The sequence below is a fragment of the Temnothorax curvispinosus genome, unplaced genomic scaffold, assembly GCF_003070985.1.
Source record: "Temnothorax curvispinosus isolate PA1 unplaced genomic scaffold, ASM307098v1 QBEX01007772.1, whole genome shotgun sequence".
Classification (NCBI taxonomy): Eukaryota; Metazoa; Arthropoda; class Insecta; order Hymenoptera; family Formicidae; genus Temnothorax; species Temnothorax curvispinosus.
In genome coordinates, this window is record NW_020217552.1 from 792 (window position 1) to 17,943 (window position 17,152).

At 36.4% G+C, this 17,152-nt stretch overlaps 3 protein-coding genes across 9 annotated transcripts; 2 read left to right on the plus strand and 1 right to left on the minus strand.

Moving 5' to 3' along the window:
• Window positions 1-1,079: 1,079 nt before the first annotated feature.
• LOC112457419 (calcineurin-binding protein cabin-1-like) lies at window positions 1,080-13,625 on the minus strand. Of its 2 annotated transcripts, XM_025020449.1 has the most exons (20): window positions 13,538-13,625; window positions 13,127-13,454; window positions 11,223-12,775; window positions 10,979-11,140; window positions 10,719-10,907; window positions 10,507-10,650; window positions 10,251-10,431; window positions 10,049-10,173; window positions 9,765-9,957; window positions 9,535-9,688; window positions 9,309-9,456; window positions 8,476-9,240; window positions 8,025-8,400; window positions 7,057-7,938; window positions 6,680-6,956; window positions 6,305-6,558; window positions 4,351-4,514; window positions 3,944-4,214; window positions 3,333-3,467; window positions 1,451-3,241 (listed from the first exon to the last, which is right to left on the minus strand). In XM_025020449.1, exons 2-20 carry the CDS (start codon window positions 13,208-13,210, stop codon window positions 1,451-1,453), a joined length of 7,848 nt encoding a protein of 2,615 aa, XP_024876217.1. In that variant the 5' UTR covers window positions 13,211-13,454; window positions 13,538-13,625. The 2 variants fall into 2 exon arrangements, with proteins under 2 accessions (XP_024876218.1, XP_024876217.1); XM_025020450.1 differs by lacking the exon at window positions 13,538-13,625 and having other exon boundaries at window positions 1,080-3,241; window positions 13,127-13,210.
• On the plus strand, window positions 2,056-6,166 carry LOC112457421 (inosine-uridine preferring nucleoside hydrolase-like). 6 transcript variants are annotated; one of them, XM_025020452.1, is made up of 7 exons: window positions 2,056-2,145; window positions 4,078-4,203; window positions 4,630-4,718; window positions 4,900-5,104; window positions 5,233-5,404; window positions 5,521-5,759; window positions 5,852-6,166. In XM_025020452.1, the coding sequence occupies exons 3-7, from the start codon at window positions 4,654-4,656 to the stop codon at window positions 6,158-6,160; spliced, it is 990 nt and encodes a 329-aa protein (XP_024876220.1). In that variant the 5' UTR covers window positions 2,056-2,145; window positions 4,078-4,203; window positions 4,630-4,653; the 3' UTR covers window positions 6,161-6,166. The 6 variants fall into 6 exon arrangements, with proteins under 6 accessions (XP_024876220.1, XP_024876224.1, XP_024876223.1 ...); XM_025020456.1 differs by having other exon boundaries at window positions 2,069-2,145; window positions 4,064-4,203; XM_025020455.1 differs by lacking the exon at window positions 2,056-2,145 and adding an exon at window positions 3,376-3,542.
• On the plus strand, window positions 13,542-16,081 carry LOC112457422. Its single transcript, XM_025020459.1, has 4 exons — window positions 13,542-13,838; window positions 15,350-15,526; window positions 15,621-15,706; window positions 15,793-16,081. Exons 2-4 carry the CDS (start codon window positions 15,382-15,384, stop codon window positions 15,904-15,906), a joined length of 345 nt encoding a protein of 114 aa, XP_024876227.1. The 5' UTR covers window positions 13,542-13,838; window positions 15,350-15,381; the 3' UTR covers window positions 15,907-16,081.
• The last annotated feature ends 1,071 nt before the right edge of the window (window positions 16,082-17,152 follow it).

The following is a 17,152-nucleotide window of genomic DNA, read 5'->3' on the forward strand; positions in this document are numbered from 1 at the left end:
TATTAATACAAAAAATAGATTTGAAAGCACATCACGCTTCTTGCAAAAATTTATGTATTCCTAAATTTTATATCGTTGAATAAAAATTATTAAACATCGCTTTTAAAAAGTGGAGGAACTGTGCCTAATATCGCCCTTTTTCCTAATTCCGCACCCTACTGTCAAATGCTACTTTTTTGTTTTCCTTGAGAAAAGATAGTTAAACTTTGAACACATTCATGCCATGGAGATCACATTACGATAATTCTAGAAAAAAATAATGCGGTTTAGTTATATTAGATCTGTTTTCTAGTGCAGCCAGTTCAGTAATAGAAAAAACCCATTGTTATAGGAGTTAAGTAATATAGTTTTAGGTTTTAGGTATATAAAACTTCTGTGAAAAAGAAAATTGCTAAACGGTGAAATAACGAAAATGATAACAAGAGAAATTTATAGTTCTTAGATACCAAATGCCCTTTTAATAACAGAGGTAAGTTACGAACACACAAACACATAAATTGTGTTTAGAAAACGTTCAAGTTTATTGAAGCGCTAATTACATTAGATTATTGTACACGTAGAAAAAAGTGTCGTCATTATAAAGTATATGCGGTAGAAAAATAATGTTTTCTTATGCGGAAATGCCTTAGTAGAATTAGTGAAAAAGCAATGTGTTATTTTATTTTCATCTGTGAACATACTAAATTAATTAAATTATATCTTTTTTTAATGAGAGGTATGTGTATAACCGAAACTTCATAATTAAATAAAGTCTTTTGGATTGTTTACCTAAACTTAATATCTTACGATTAATAACGTTAGAAAGCGCATAATAAAGTTCCACTGTACCTCTCTAAGAATGATAATTCTGAAAAAGAACGATCGATTTTGACACGTAAATTTGTTTCTTAGAATTTTTATATCCTCCAAAGAGGATTAGATATACTTAAACATAACTAATTAAAAGAATAATTAACGCTAGGCTTTGTATTGCAACAAAAAAGTTTTTACAGTAAAGAAATAAAAGTTAGTAAGAAATAAAACTCATATATACAAAAGTCAGAATAATTTTGTCACAAATAATACTATAATTTACCGCTAATATAAAAATTTTAAAGGAAAACAAATTTAATATATATTATATAAATTAGTATCAATATCAATTCATTGCATTAGAATTCGGTAGACGATTTTACATGCAACTAGTTTCAGCGTTTAATAAACCGAAGCAGAAATTATACGAAACGCATGTAAAACACATAACATAGCTAATGCGGTGAAGTAACTTCATTTCTACTGAAATACTATTGCAATTGCCTGAATACAATGTTATCTCAAGGTAAGGAATTAATTAATATTATCAAGTAGATAACTTTGCAAATATTCCTTGAAAAAAGAAAAAAAAACATATTACACATATATATATATATATATTACGCTAAATAAATGTCTGCGCACGTTTGAGCGATTCTTAATCGTCCAACGTTATAATTTCGACATTATCAGCAAGGAGTTTATCCTGTGTCTTCTTGTTCGAAACATTAGCGGCTTTTCCCCTGGATATATCGTACATGGACATACAATCAGCGGTGGCCGACGGCCTCAAGGTCTCTGGGACCTTCGGCGGCACTACACTCACAGAAGATGACAGAGTTTTCGTATAATCAATGCTAGGCTTTAATGGCGCCTTCTGCTGCGGTATTATCTCCAGGTGCGAGTGCTGTTGTAACTGCGACAGCATCGAAAGTGCCTCGACCGAGCTGCCGGGGGGGAATGAAGCCGGTAACGAGCTCGGCACCTCCATCGCCGTCGGCGGTTTCGGCTTGTTGATAGATTTCTTGTAGCTATGATATTTAGCGCTCGCGGCCGCCGCCGCCGCCGCCTTAATACCGCCGGGCTGCGAACCGACAGGGCTTACCGAGATGCCGCTTAATTCTGGAGGTATAAAAGGCGGTTGCGACATCGCGGCGGAACTCGTCGGTATCGTGTTTAGTAGATTTGGAAAATTGCCAGACATCGGGACTGGCATGGCCGTCGCCTTGACCGACGATTTCGCTTTCCTCACGGGGTGATTCTGCACGTTCGTTTGCGTCGAGTAAGGTCGCTGGGAGTTCTTCTTCGACAATAATTTGTGCTGCAGCGACGTACCGGAACGTGACACGTTCGGTAAGTTCATGGGCAATGCTTGCTGCTGTTTCATGATCACCGGCGCGCCCATGGATGTGTGGGCAACGTGCGGCATGGCCACGGTCGGATTTGTCGTCACGGTACTACCGCTAGTCTTCAGAGGCGAGTGCGACAACGACGGATTGTGCGCGGGTTGCGGCTCCGTCAACGATTTCGAGACCCGTATCTGCGGCGCGCCCATCTGTTTCGGCGGACTGCTCTTCACTTGCTGAATAATGGATGGCTTGAGCAGGGACACCTGCGCCGACGGGTTGGACGAGTGTAATACCGGTTTCGTTGGCGATATCTGAAGCGATTTGGGAATGTGGACGGGTAATACCGGTTCGATCTGCGCGCCCGGTTGCTTGCCGAGCTGCTTCACCTTGTGATGAGGCTGCTGGCTCATCGAAGTGCTAACTGGCGTTATAGATATGCTAGGTCGGTCTTTCGTTAGTGACATAGTCGTGCTAGTCTTGGCCGCCGCTTGATGGTACATGGGGGTCGGTCGCGAGGTCGACACTGTAGAATTACTTAAACTCAGTAGTTGTTGCACCGACGCTGTCATAGGATCTAAAGAACCTTTCATACTATTCAAATTAGCGATGTTACTCGAAGTATTGACGTTAGAGCTGGATGTACTCATTGTCGAAACATTGCTGATGCTGGTTATGGTAGTACCAGGATTGTTTAAGCTAGTGAGATTGGTTAACGACGACAGGTTGTTCTGATACTGTCTAAGAATGTCTTGATAACTTCCTACTTGATTTAAGTAGGTCATAGCTGTTAGGGGATCCATCATATTGCTGCTTAGTCCGCTGGCCAGTAGAGCCGATAGCATGTTCGGATCGACCAATGGGCTCATGAAATAAGGATTTATCATAGAACGATTCGGTCCGGATGCACCCATGTAGTTCGTGAAGTTACTCTTGGAACCGAACTGACCCATCACGTTGCCTTGTTGTAGAGCATTTAAGTATTTGTTAACATTGGGCGGACGTCCCCTCGGACGTCCGGTAGACGTTAGATTTCTATGCGGCTTGCGATTCTGCAACGTTTGCGGGGACGTTGAATTGACCGGCACTTGTGGCGCGGGCGTCTGCAACAAAAGATATTAATTTGATAATAATTTAATTACGATCGTGATATTGACAATCGCAATGATAAGGCGGTAACAGCGATTTATTTACCGAGATAGTAGAGGCGACCTGTAGAGGTGGCATGTGAGAGCTATTGCTGTTGCTAGTAATAGATGCGATTTTGTTTGCTTGTATCTGACGTTGACAACACTTAATAGCGATCTCCAAGATGTTTCCTTCCAAGTTCTATAAACAATAAACGTGCGAGTATTAACATTTGAAATTGTCGCGACTATTATTTAATAACTGTTATAAATACAAGTAAGAAATAATAGTTTATAATCGCTTGACTCCTTGAAAAGTCATTTTTCAATGAAATAAAGACACAAATAACATAACATTTTACGACATGGTACGATTGTAATAATATTATATTATTGGTGAACATATTTTATTTTATGTATTTTGCAAATACGTCATTTGTGTGTTATTGCTAGTATTATCTATTAAATCAGTTATGCGAATGTAAAAAAAAAAGATTAACACCGGGCAAAAGGAAAGATAAGATCTGATAACAGATAAGATTCAAGATGAGATACACATGTGTATTAATAAAACTTCCGCTGTTTTAAAGCTATATGTAAAGTGTATTCGCACAGATAGCACTAATCCCGATAGCGATTATTAACAAAAGTATATTTTCTAAGATTTACTATACTTACTTTATTGTCTATATACATCTTGTATGTATCTGTCAATAATGTTGCGAATGATTGTATAGTCGATTCTTTGCCCTGAAAATGTTTCTGGACAAGTTGATATATTTCATATACATCAAGTAGTACTTGTGTTCTAGCGTCCGTTCTAATAAGGTGCACGCTGTCAATTGTGCTTATCGAGCCCATCGCCTGAACTCTGCTCCTGAGCGACTGTTGACAAAGTGTCAGAGCTTGTCGGGATAATTGTTCTCTTTCAGAATCACGTAAGTATTTCCTAGATGCAGAAAAAGATCATGTATTATATCATCCATTTTCTCTTATTACATAATTCTGTCTTGCTATCCTGAGTCAGAAGCGTAAATAACATGATCTAAATTTAAAGCTATGTTTTTAAATTTAATTAATCTTACTTGTCTGAATCAGGAGTCTTTCCGAGCTGTATGCATAGTTGCATTAACATTCGGCTATCGTTGCTTTCTTTTAACACCTGCATAAGTAACGTTACGCATTTCGACATGTGTGAAGCGAAGCTTCCAGGTCTGTCAATTTCATTAACTGGAATGTGCCACACCCCCTATAACACAAATGTTATTTTTAAAGAATATTTGTACAATGTCATATCATTAATATGAAAAAAAGTACTTGTTTCAACAGTTTTAATAACATATTAATTTCATACATAATTACAGGTCTTATCAGATAATTAAAGGAAAATGGCTATAATTCGTGCTATATCTGAAATTATGATAATACTGTATGTACTTTGTTCCACCATCAGGTAATAATTAAATAATTATTTGATTACTTTTTATAATCTACCGCAAATACTAAAATAGGTAAAAGGTTTCTACTGCTATACTGCTTTGCAAATTTTTTAATGAATAAGATGTTTGCATGCAAATAATATTTTGCAATAAAATAATATTGGAATATATATAGAAGTCCCTTTTGTAAAATAGTCAAAAGTATAGTACTACACCAAGAAAAATAGTGATAGATACAGATCCTGGAGGAGATGATGCTCTAGCAATAATGCTGGCTGTCATGCACGAGGCTCAAACTCGTGAAATCGAAATTCTAGCTATAACTGGCACATATGGCAATACCAATATAGAAAATGTAGAAAAGAATTTATTAAAAATCTTAACAGTTGCTAACAAAGAAGTGAGTATTTAACAACTAAATATTTTTAAATATATATATTCAATTTTTTTACAATTTATAGATAATATTTAAAAATCTCGTACAATACCTATGTATGTAATTATAATTATTTTTTCAAAACTTGGCAGGTACCCGTATATATTGGCTCCAAAAAACCATTAATAAATGAATATGAAGATGATGGTTACTTTGGTAAGGATGGATTTGGAGATTTTAATTTTACCAAAAAGATAACTGCAAAGGTCGACAGATCGAAACACGCTTCTGTGGCGCTTGTAGACTTAGTGAAACAATATCCAGGTATAATTACTTTTATTTAAAAAAATTGCTCACGATACTAGAGCTTTATTAATTTAATATATATAATTTCTCTATTAATTTAATATATATGTTGTAAATATCCAATTTTTTTATAGGTGAAATAACTGTAATCACTCTTGGACCTTTAACAACAATTGCTACAGCAATTGCATTAGAACCCAATTTTCTACACTTAACCAAGCAACATATCATGATGGGAGCGAACATCAAAAGGAATGAAGCTGAATTTAATTTTAAGCAAGATCCAGAAAGTGATTGGATTGTGTTAAATAATACCAATAAACCTAGCATTATACTTCCGATAGACACAGTACATTCTCATGCCTTTTCAAAAGTAATATATCATAATATCTACAAATATATCTGTAAGCATTTGAGTTTTATATTGATCTTTAAATAATGGAACTTTTTTTTTTATTTAAACAGGATGAGTATAGAAGCCTTTACAAAAGTATGGATAATTCTATTGCAAGCTTTTTGTATCAAGCTGAAAGAAAGGCTTTAGAAAAACAAAATAATACGTGGTTTCCAGCGGATGGTATCACCATGGCAATTGCATTACAACCAGATATAATAATGCGATCTTTTAAAACTAATTTAACTCCGGTACTTGTTGGTGATGCAAGAGGTTCAGTTGTGGCAAATTCTGATAGCCAGATACATAATGCAAAAGTTATAGAATATTTTGATAAAGCTGCATTTAAACGTTTAATATTAAAATTACTTTCTAAATGATTTAAATTAAGCATTGACTTAATCGACAGATCATTATCGTATTATTCTAAAGTAACTTTTAATTTCATATACTATGTGTGTACACATATGTATATATCATGCACGTAAAGAATGCTTACATCATACAATTATAAGAATACTTACATTAAAAAAGTTAGTACTTCTTCTCTCGGCAAAAAGTCCTTGAAAATTTTGTCCGGGATAGAACTGACAAGTGTATGTCCCTAATAAGAGGTCCTTACATTTTACGGTATCCTTCGCTTTTTTGTTGTTAAAGAAGAAGTGTGAAAGTCTATAAAATGACTTGTGATGTTCTGTGAACCTTAATATACACTGCTCCAAGCCAGCTAAGCAATACGCAATTAATGTTGCCACTTCTTCTTCTGGCATCTGTTCTTCTAGAGTTCAAAATATAAATATCAAATGTAAGTTTATAATTTTTGTGCACTAATAAAATATGATACTTGCAAATTAAAGAATTAATTCATTTCCATAATAATGAGCAATAGTATACTTTACCATTCTCTACACTATTAGGCTCCTTCTTCTTTTTGTCCGCGTCGCTATCGACAGATTCACTATCACTGTCGCTAGAACTATCGCTGTCAGAACTATCATCACTACTGCTAGATTCCTCGCTACTACTAGAGCTCGAATTATTTGTCTCCGTAGTCGTAGTTGTGGTTTGCGTAGTAGTGGTGCTTTCCTGAGAGCCTCTTCTACTTAAAGTCATTTCTTCATTCGCTTTGGCTTGCGCTTTTCTTCTCTCTTCTATTTTGTCCTTATTGTCTTTCTCCTATACATAAAAATTAATTGCACGTATCAATTAACGTTCAAAATTAATTAAGTTAAATATATAACATGTATGTCAAATATATAATATGTAACAAACTTACAGTAGATTGCAAGTCTTCGTTCTGCAACCATTTGCCATCGAATCTTCTGGTATCCTCGTCATCCGCTGAAGATTGCTGGGTTTCTTGACTAATTTCCATTGCCTGTTTCATGAGAGCATCCATTAAATCCTGTACATCATCAGTCTTACGTTCAGAATCGACTGTCAATATATTTGCCGAACTTTTCTTATTCTCCTCCGTTTTCGTTTGCGATTTCATTTTATCGGCACTCTTGTTTTCCAGCTTCTTTTTTTGCAATTTTGATTCATTGCTCTCATCACTAGATATGATCATTATATCATCGCTCGTTTTCTCCTTTTGCGACACCATATCGCAAACTTTGGTAATTATATCATCTATTAAGGCTACGACGTCCTGCATTAATTGTAAGTGCGAAACGCTACTTAATTTTATTCTCTTTGTATTGTCATGTGACGGTTCATCGGGAGATCTCTTACGACTTTCAGACTTTCCTAGTTCTGCAGACTTAATATCAGAGATTTTGCTCGATTTATCTATGATTTCTATCTCTTCGATACTATTCGAGCGTTGACATACTGCTACATTTTTATCTGTATCCGCTGTACTGTCGAGTTCCTTCGACACACTCTTCTCAACATCGGCGTTCTCTTCTTTTTTCTTGTCGTTAATTTTGGGCTGGTACTTCATAAAAGGCCCCTCGGAGCAGTTTTTAAGATGCCAATGGAACAACTGACCTAATGACTTCTTCAGTGGCTTTCCCTCGTGTTGCTCCAAATATTTCAGTATACTTGCATGAATGCGATAATGAACTTCTAGGGCCTCTATAGACAGATTTTGTGGGCTCTTGTGACTTATTCTACGTGGATATTGAGCGTTATTCTCATATAACAATTCACTAGCCTAAAATTAGATAGCAGTATATTAATCAGTATCAAACATTAATAAAAAAAAGAAAGAGAAAGAATATAATAAATAAAATTATTAACCTTTGCGTAATGTTCCAAGAATACAGGAGGATCCTGATTTTTCTTCTCTGCAACTTTACCAAGCATATATTGATAAAGCCACCTTTCATCGTGCTGTATGGATGGCTCTTCAATAGTTTGACATATCCGATTAGCGGATTCAAAGCACTGATCTGCAATCTCCAGCATCTCTTCCTTTCTGGTTTCCAAAATTTCAAATCTCTCCATACTCAACGTGTCGGTTTCTTGTTTGAGCAATCGTGAACAAAATGAATGAACCATATAAACGAAATTCCCATATTCTGTCCAAATTACGGAATGACCGGGCGCCAGCTCGATAGCGTGGTGATAACTCGATTGCGCCATTTTTGCCTTGTTGAGAAATTTATCCTTTCCTCTAAAAATATCAAAGACATAATTAAAAAAATATAATACATAAAGAGCAAAGTGAAATTTAGAAAACAATACTTACATAGGTCTATAATTGTTCAACCAAATCTCTATTATGCTACCCGTTGCCATAGCTAAACCGGTCCACGAATTTAATCCCTTTGGATATAAACACAAATCTAATAAATAATACCGGCACGCGTGTTCCCATTTATTGTTTTTGAAATAAAAGTCACCCAACAGATAATAGATAGTGGATATCGAGTGCGGTAAAGGTTTCGTTACGCTCGGCATCTTATCTTTCGCGCCGATTATGTACGCCGTCATTTCGTCCACTATTTGATTCGGATCGCTTTCCTGCGGAACCAATCTGATTATTCTCTTGAACAGTATCTCCGTATCCGTGGTGATAGAAAGAATTCTAGGGGACTGAAAGTTTGGCAGTTGTTTCGGCTTGTAAAAATCAAACAGCAGCTGCGCCCCGTCCCAGGTTAATTCCATTTGCGGTACTCCGTGATCCTGATACTTCGGCCGCATCTTGTTCACTCTGTTCGGATGACCGTATAGGCAAAAGAATATCTGTTCCAAATATTTCGTGAGCCTATTCTTGATAGAAACATACAGAGGAGTTTCGAGTTGCGGTATAATAAGATTCATAATGAAGAACAGAAGTTTCGCCTCGTTGAAACAACACCACGAGTGTCTGCCGATAAATTCATGTGCAATGAATAAAATCATGATGGACGGTGGAATGCCGTCGTCCTCGTCATCCGATTCGGAATTATGAGAACTTTGTGATTTATTTTTATAAGGGGACTCGGTTTTTGCTCTCTCTTTATCTTCTTTGCTATTAACAAATCAATTTCATAATATATATAATAACGGTATACTATACACATTACTCGACAAACTTACTATTGTAGAATGTAATGTAATAGGATCCAAGGTAGAACAGTTTCCAATGGCATCTCCACAGCATTTTCTGGTACATCCAATTGATGACAAACAATGTGAACTAAGTTTTGTACCAATCTCGATAGACGAGATTCTGACAGATATCTTACTGAAATTATAATAAATCATGAAATTAATGTAATAATATTATATTACAGGAATGTCATTAGTGATAAAATAATCTTACCAATAAATGCACTGGCTTTGATCGTACAATCTTCTAATTTTTGAAGTGCCGTTACAACAGAACTTGTCCACTTTTTCTGTTCAGTTTCGTCAGAGGAGTTCAAATAATTCTGCCACGATTCATTCAGACAAGCCTCTGCCCAGACATAACATTCCTGAAAGTATTCAATATTATTAAAAATCTAGCGTTTTTTACGTATTTTTTTATGATGTATATATTTATGTTATTACTTCATATTGTTGAAGTTGCCATAAGCTGTCAAGTAACATGTTTAACTGTCGAACTCTGTCGACAATATTTCCATTAGTTACCAACAGCTTGTGTCTCTGTTTGGCAAATTTAAAAGTATCCTGCAATATGGAAGACAATTCTGCATATTTCTTTTCTTCATATAGATGTTGAATTTCGCCCAATTTTTGACCTCTACATAATAAAAAATTAAATTATAGTATCAGCTTTAATATATACAGTAACTTGGAACGTATAATAGTTAATATAAATATTTAAAAAATACCTCTGGATTGATGTAAGCTTTTTCTTCACAAGTTTGGCACTAATTTGAGAGTTATTTTTACAATTTAAGAGCATGATACATGGATTTAGATTTCTACTTTCCATTTCATGCAGGCGATTTAATAACTGAAAAAATTCATATCTATTTAGTTTGTAATAGATAATAATTACTTTAATATTAATTTAATATTGCATTTTCTTACCAGTTCTAATGTTTCTATGACTATGTCTATATCACCTTGGCACAGAAAAATATTACTTTTAAGCCATAGAATTCTCAGCAATGTGTATAAATTTTCTTCCTTTAGAAGATCCTGTCTAACACTCGCAAATATAATATGTCCCAATTCTTCTGCTGGTATTCCAGTACCAAGTTTATCTAATCTATAATAACAATTTTATTTATACTACAAGAAGCTATTTTTATCAATATGAAGAAACAATTATTGGGGATCTTACGTTGGATTTGGCAAAGTATCTGGTTTATTATCTAGCCATCTGTCTGTATGAAGCTCACCAAACAACAATGTCGCTTCGGTATCCAACTTCAGAACTTTGTCATTGGCATCTTCATCAAATGGTGATAAATGTGGAATATGTTGTCTAAAAAAAGTATTTTTAATTCAAATCTTTCGCTTTTTAACATGGAAAATTAATCTCTATGCACCTACCTCATAAAGACATATGCTTGTAGATAAATATCTGACATTCCTTTCGGCCATTCTTGGTTCCATTTAGTACATAAAAATTCTGCAAATTTCGTGATAATTATCATTAAATTGCTTTTACTGCTATGCTGGTTTATAAATGCGTCCACATCGGCGGTTTCTGCTTCTGTCCCAAAGTATTTCCGTGGTTGACTGTGCGGATAAAAATTAGATTAACATTATTAGGTACATATATTAACAAAGATTAAATTATAGGCAAATACCTTGTGTCGGGACTTGGCGATTTAGAACTTTCCGAGCTTTTGAGAGTTTCTACATTTTTATTATTCTCCTGATTCGCAAATAATTGATACATATCCATGGTGTCCATAGAATCTTCGACATTCCTACTAGCATCATCCTTAGTTAATCTTACCGTCTCAGGTCTGTAAAACAGATTACAAGAAATTATATTTTACAGCTTCTAAACTAATTACATGTGTATATATAATTATTTAATGTACATACAACAGAGTACTAGGGAACAATCTTCTAAGCGTTTCCTCTAATTGAACATCATCCCTCTCCGCTTCCCTTCTGTTCGAACCTCTTACTCTCGCAGATCGTCTCATGCTGTTGCAACTCCAAGCCCATTGCTGCAAAAAGCATAGTGCACTTCTGCGCCGTTTCTTCACCTTCTGCCCTTCCTCCTTTCCATCGCCTTTCTCGGAATGAGCTTTACTACTGTCTGTTTTACACATTATATCGCTTGCTTTTTCCGCGCCTTTGTCAGAAGCCTTATCGCTTGATTTATCACTTTCCTTGTCACTGGATTTTTCATTAGGTACTCCATTATCCATGCCGTAGACGTCGTCTGTGACTTTGTCGCTCTCTAACTTGTCGACATTTGCGTCTGCTTCGGAGTGCATTTGTTCCTCCAATTCTATATTTTTCGTTTCAATTTGTTCTTCGCACTGCAAACCATCCGTGTCAGACATTCTCAACGGATCCTCATCTTCGACTATTTGCACGTCGCTCGAGCAAGACTTTTTGTCCTCCTCAATTTCAATTTCCATTGCCGTGTCCGTATTAAAAATTTGATTGTCGTCCGACATCTCGCAATCTTCCGTTTCGATCTTAATAGGTTTGTCGATATCATTCACTCCGTTCGGAATCGAGTCATTTTGCTGATCTACTTCCATCATAATTACATTACTTTCTACAGCCTCCCCCTCAGTACTCGCTGCATTTTTATCGCTAGGTTTTTGAACCGATAACACAATTTTGCTAACAAAATTCAAGTTATTTTCGGCAATATATCTATGCATGTCCAGCAGACTTTCTCCGAGAGCCAGCCATGTACAGCTCGTTAAGGGCATTCTTAAAGTCAACTCGGGCAAGGGTTTCAGAGTAAACTCTGCCTTGCAAACTTCCGCCCACTTTCTGGAAACCTCCTTCGCCTCCGCCAACAATTTGTCACCCAATACATGATCGTATTCGGTATACAAGGGTGGGTCTAACTGCCAGTCGCTATTGTACAATTTGTAACATTCTTCCATACACGGAATGTCTTTAAATATCCTGTCACGAAAAGCTAGACCCTTCACATAACAAGGATCCATCTCCAATGCCACAGAAATATACAACAGACAATTCATATAATCAGGAACGGCGTATAAGGCAGTTATTAGGTTGTCCAAGCACGGCCAGTGATTGAAATTACACTTCAGGCCTTGCTTGAATGACGAGCAAGCCAGTTCCAGGTTGGAAGTCTTCATGGCCAACGTGCCGATCCTGTGCCACAGCGTCACGTCGGAATCGTCCAGGTTCGCAGCCTTCCAGTAATTCTCCACGGCGTCTTCGTAATTCTCACAAGCCGCCTGAATGGCGCCGATGTTCTTGAAGCAGGAATATTTCAGAGACAGCATCGGCCTGGACCTGCCATCCGGCACCTCGGGCTTCTCCACTTCGTCCAACAGCTCGGTATCCAGGAGGTCCCTGAAGATAATCAGCGCTTCCTCTTGCTTGTTCTCCTTCAACAATTCCAGGGCTTTGTTGTACTCGGTCAGCGCTATTTGTTCCTGGAAGAAATTATCTCACAATTATTTTATCGCACATATCAAGTGTATTCCTTCAGTATCAATTTAATTATCGCTAACTTTACGATTATCAGTGCGCAATAATTTAGATTGCACACCTCGCTGAAGAGAGAGATGTATACAAGCTGCACGCACAATCTGGTTCCGAATGGGGAACTCGGGCGTGGATTTGCGTGCGCTCGATCGTTTCGAGCATTAATTACGCACGCTGGATAAACAATACTAACGCAAAAATGCGTTGTAAATTAATGTAAACGGTAAGGAAACGGGGCAGGGAAGCGTCGAAGAGATTTTTTTTTAGGTTACATATCGATGTAAACAGACGTGGGGTACCTGCGCCTCCTTCGTGATCGTGGGTACATCCTCCTCCTCGCTTTCCTCGCTCGACTCCTCGTTGAGCGCCGATATCTTCATCATCCTGCTTGATTTCGCGCGGTGTCACCTATGTACAAAACGTCAACAAAACAGCCGGTTTTCTAGCACGCCGCCATCGGGTCGGGGACCCACGAATTCGGTAGACGAGCTCGTCGAGCAGCCCTTCAGATGATCCAGATTTCCAGATTCGAGTCGTTCGCTTGATCACGCCTACAATCCTTCCTCGCCTTCTCCAGCGTTCCTTTCGCACGTGGATTCAGTCTTCCGCGTAGCGGAAAAAATGCGGCTGAAAAACGAGAAAATAGGTGAATTTATATTCGCGCCGGGTGCAAGAAGAGTGCAGTCGAGGCGAGCGGCGAGCGTACGTACCCACGAGACGGAATCATCTGCGGTGATCTGCGGGACCGAAGACAGGTATCTCGCTGCTCGCGTGCGGCGAGAGGAGCGATTGAACTTTTAACTTGTTTATCTCGCTTGTCGCTCGGCGCGATACAAGTAGGATGTTGTTACGGTGCGCGCAGCGGCCGGGGTGCGTTAACCGTATGCCACCGATTACGTCGGTTCCAGCTTGTTGTTGGTCTCTATCTCTGTTTTCAGTTCGGACGATGTTGCTCGTCGGGAAATGGCACTGATCGAAAGAATCCCGCGTGAGAGGATGTTGTACGTCGAGGTAAGCATGTATACGCGCGTATAATTGCGCTAATACGCCAGCCTCGGCGAATAAAGTGTTATCAGTACACCAGCAGATTGCGTCAAGTGTATCTCTGAATGCGTTACAGAATCTGTTGACAGTAGAGAAAATTTACAGCGTATATAACTTTGATGTCTGATCCTGGTATTGTCAGTATACACTTGGGAACGTACCCTTTTGATAGACTGGCGTCAACTGTGTCCACGGTACGCTTGTGTTTTGCCGGGAGAACCTGGTAGCAAGTTTAACTTTGTTTGAATTCTGATTAACTTGGTTGGCGATTAAAATTCAACCGGCAGGAACGGTTTCTAAATCCTTTTATCTTCAATCTAATCTTTTTTCTCGTGTATTGAATTTATAATTCTATGTTAAAATTGTGCAGATGTTGCTTGATTAGCTAATTGGAGTTTGACCGTGGTCACTCAATCTGATGACAATTGGCAACAGAACCCGAGCAGTACTTATCTGTCATCTTACAAATGAAATATTTATATGGCAGATACGAAACGACAGGTTTTTCTCCATTTCTCTTGTCAATTTGCCATCGAGTGGATTAAATATTTTAGATTTGTTAACATTTCGTGGATAAAATCTGTAGTAGACACTTTGCAAAACTTGATTTGACTATTTAGGACGATTTCATGTAGTGATAAAACTTGCTTGGCACTAAATTTGAATTAACTGTTGTTAGTAACTCAATTACACACATACGATCACGTTAGAAATATGTATAAGATTTAAAAGGTGAAGCATATCTTCTATTACAATATTTGATTCAATAATCACGAATGTTTTCATTGTATACATTATGGTTACATGATGTCGCATTTTTCTGAAAGTTATACAGATGATTGTCTCGTTTTATTTTCATAATAAAATTCACTTTCTATCTTAGACGGTATGACAGGATTTAAATAAAAGTTGCAAGTAAAAACATCGGTTTATAAACACGTAGTGTTTACATCACTGCTCTTAAAACTCACGGTAAACAATAAAAAATTGTTTTGTTGATGTTCGTGTTTAATGTAAAAATGGAAGAAATTATTTCTATATAATATTATATACTATCATATTGAGAATGACGCAATTAGTAACAGTCTTTAATGAGGATGTTTTATACAATAAACATTGTTAGATTACAGAAGAGGTAAGGCTGTGGACGTTGCAACGTACAAATAAAGAAAACGTGGCAACGGCATTTAACTTTATTATACGTATTCTGTAGCTTCTAAAGCTATAGGAATAATAATAAATAATGAGATGTAACAAGCAATAATTTAAGATTAAAATTTAAACATTCAACAAGGCATCCTTACCGTTGACTGTATTCTAACAAGATGTGTAAAGTATATTACAATCCATTCTTGGCACTTTAAATCACCATACAAACAAAAAATTCCCTTATTACATAATGGAAAACTCATTGATAGATGTAAAAGTCAGAATTAACTTCAAAAATTATAAATGATAATTTTTTTATACTGTTTCAGTTACTGTATTAATAATATAAATTGACACAAGTATGTACATCGCAGGAGACCAGTTGAGAGATGATACGCGAACCGTAGATACAAGACGTGCGCTTGATTCTGCAATTGAAAAATACAAAAGTATTATAATAAAATCGCCTTCTTCCATTTATAGACTTAACCGGAATTGGCAAATAGGTGAGCATCTGATATAAAAAAATACAAGATATTTTTTTCTATATAAGATTTTTTTAGAACAAGTTTAACGTAATGTAATTATTTCTTTTTATAGAACCTGAAATGAGACATTATTGGGCTGCATCCTTCTTGTTACCAGTCGGATCAATTTTTGTTCTTGCAGTGGTTGTTTTATTAATGGTAACGACTTAAAATTTTTTGTAATCATGATCACTTTATTGATGGAATGTTCAATTAAAATTTAAAATTTCAAACGGCCTTTACAGGTACTGTTCAAACGATGTCCTCACACGGTAGCCGCAATTGTTACTGCACTGCTCACCATCGTTATCATATTGACAGCTATATTGTCACTTAATCACGATCCAGTTTATACTTAATGCATTTATACCAAATAATTATATATGTATATTGACTTATATATATTGACCAAATAATTATATATATTGTCTAAGTCTTTCTTCCATATGTACATTGAACTGGGAGTTCAAAACTGATATATACAAGAATTTTTGTGATACTTATACATATTGAATAAATGGATATGTTACTTACCACTAGGATTGTTCATTCATCATTTAGAATACACGAGCTTCGGTGAATAAAGTGTTATCGGTACACCAGCAGATTGGGTCAAATTTCTCTGGATGCGTTATAGAATCTGCTGACAGTAGAGAAAATGTATAACGTATATAACTTGGATGTCTGATCCTGGTCTTGTCAGTATACTTGGGAACGTACCCTTGATAGACTGGCGTCAACTGTGTTCACGGTACGCTTGTGTTTTGCCGGCAGAACCTGGTAGCAAGTTTAACTTTGATCAAATTCTGATTAACTTGGTTGGCGATTAATTCAACCGGCAGGAGCGGTTTCTAAATTTTTTTATCTTCAATCTAATCTTTTTTTTCATGTATTTTGAATTTATAATTCTATATTAAAATTGTGCAGATGTTGCTTGATTAAGCTAATTGGAGTTTGACCGTGGTCATTCAATCTGATGACAGATTGGCAACAGAACCCGAGCAGTATCCGTCATCTTACAAATGAAATATTATTTATATGGCAGATACGAAACGACAGGTTTTTCTCTATTTATCTTGCCAATTTGCCATCGAGTGGATTCAATATTTTAGATTTCCGCGCGTTAACATTTCGTGGATAAAATCTGTAGTAGACACTTGATTTGGCTATTTAGGACGATTTCATATAGTGATAAAACTCGCTTGGCACTGAATTTGAATTAACTGTTGTTAGTAATGCAATTACACACATACGACCACGTTAGAAAAATGTACAAGATTTAAAATGTGAAGCATATCTTCTATTATAATATTTGATTCAATAATCACGACTGTTTTCATTGGTATACATTATGGTTACATGATGTCACATTTTTCTGAAAGTTATACAGATGATTGTCTCATTTTATTTTCATAATAAAATTTACTTTCTATCTTAGACGGTATGACAGGATTTAAATAAAAGTTGCAAGTAAAAACATCGGTTTATAAACACGTAGTGTTTACATCACTGCTCTTAAAACTCACGGTCAACAATAAAAAATTGTTTTGTTGATATTCGTGTTTAATGTAAAAATGGAAGAAATTATTTCTATATAATATTATA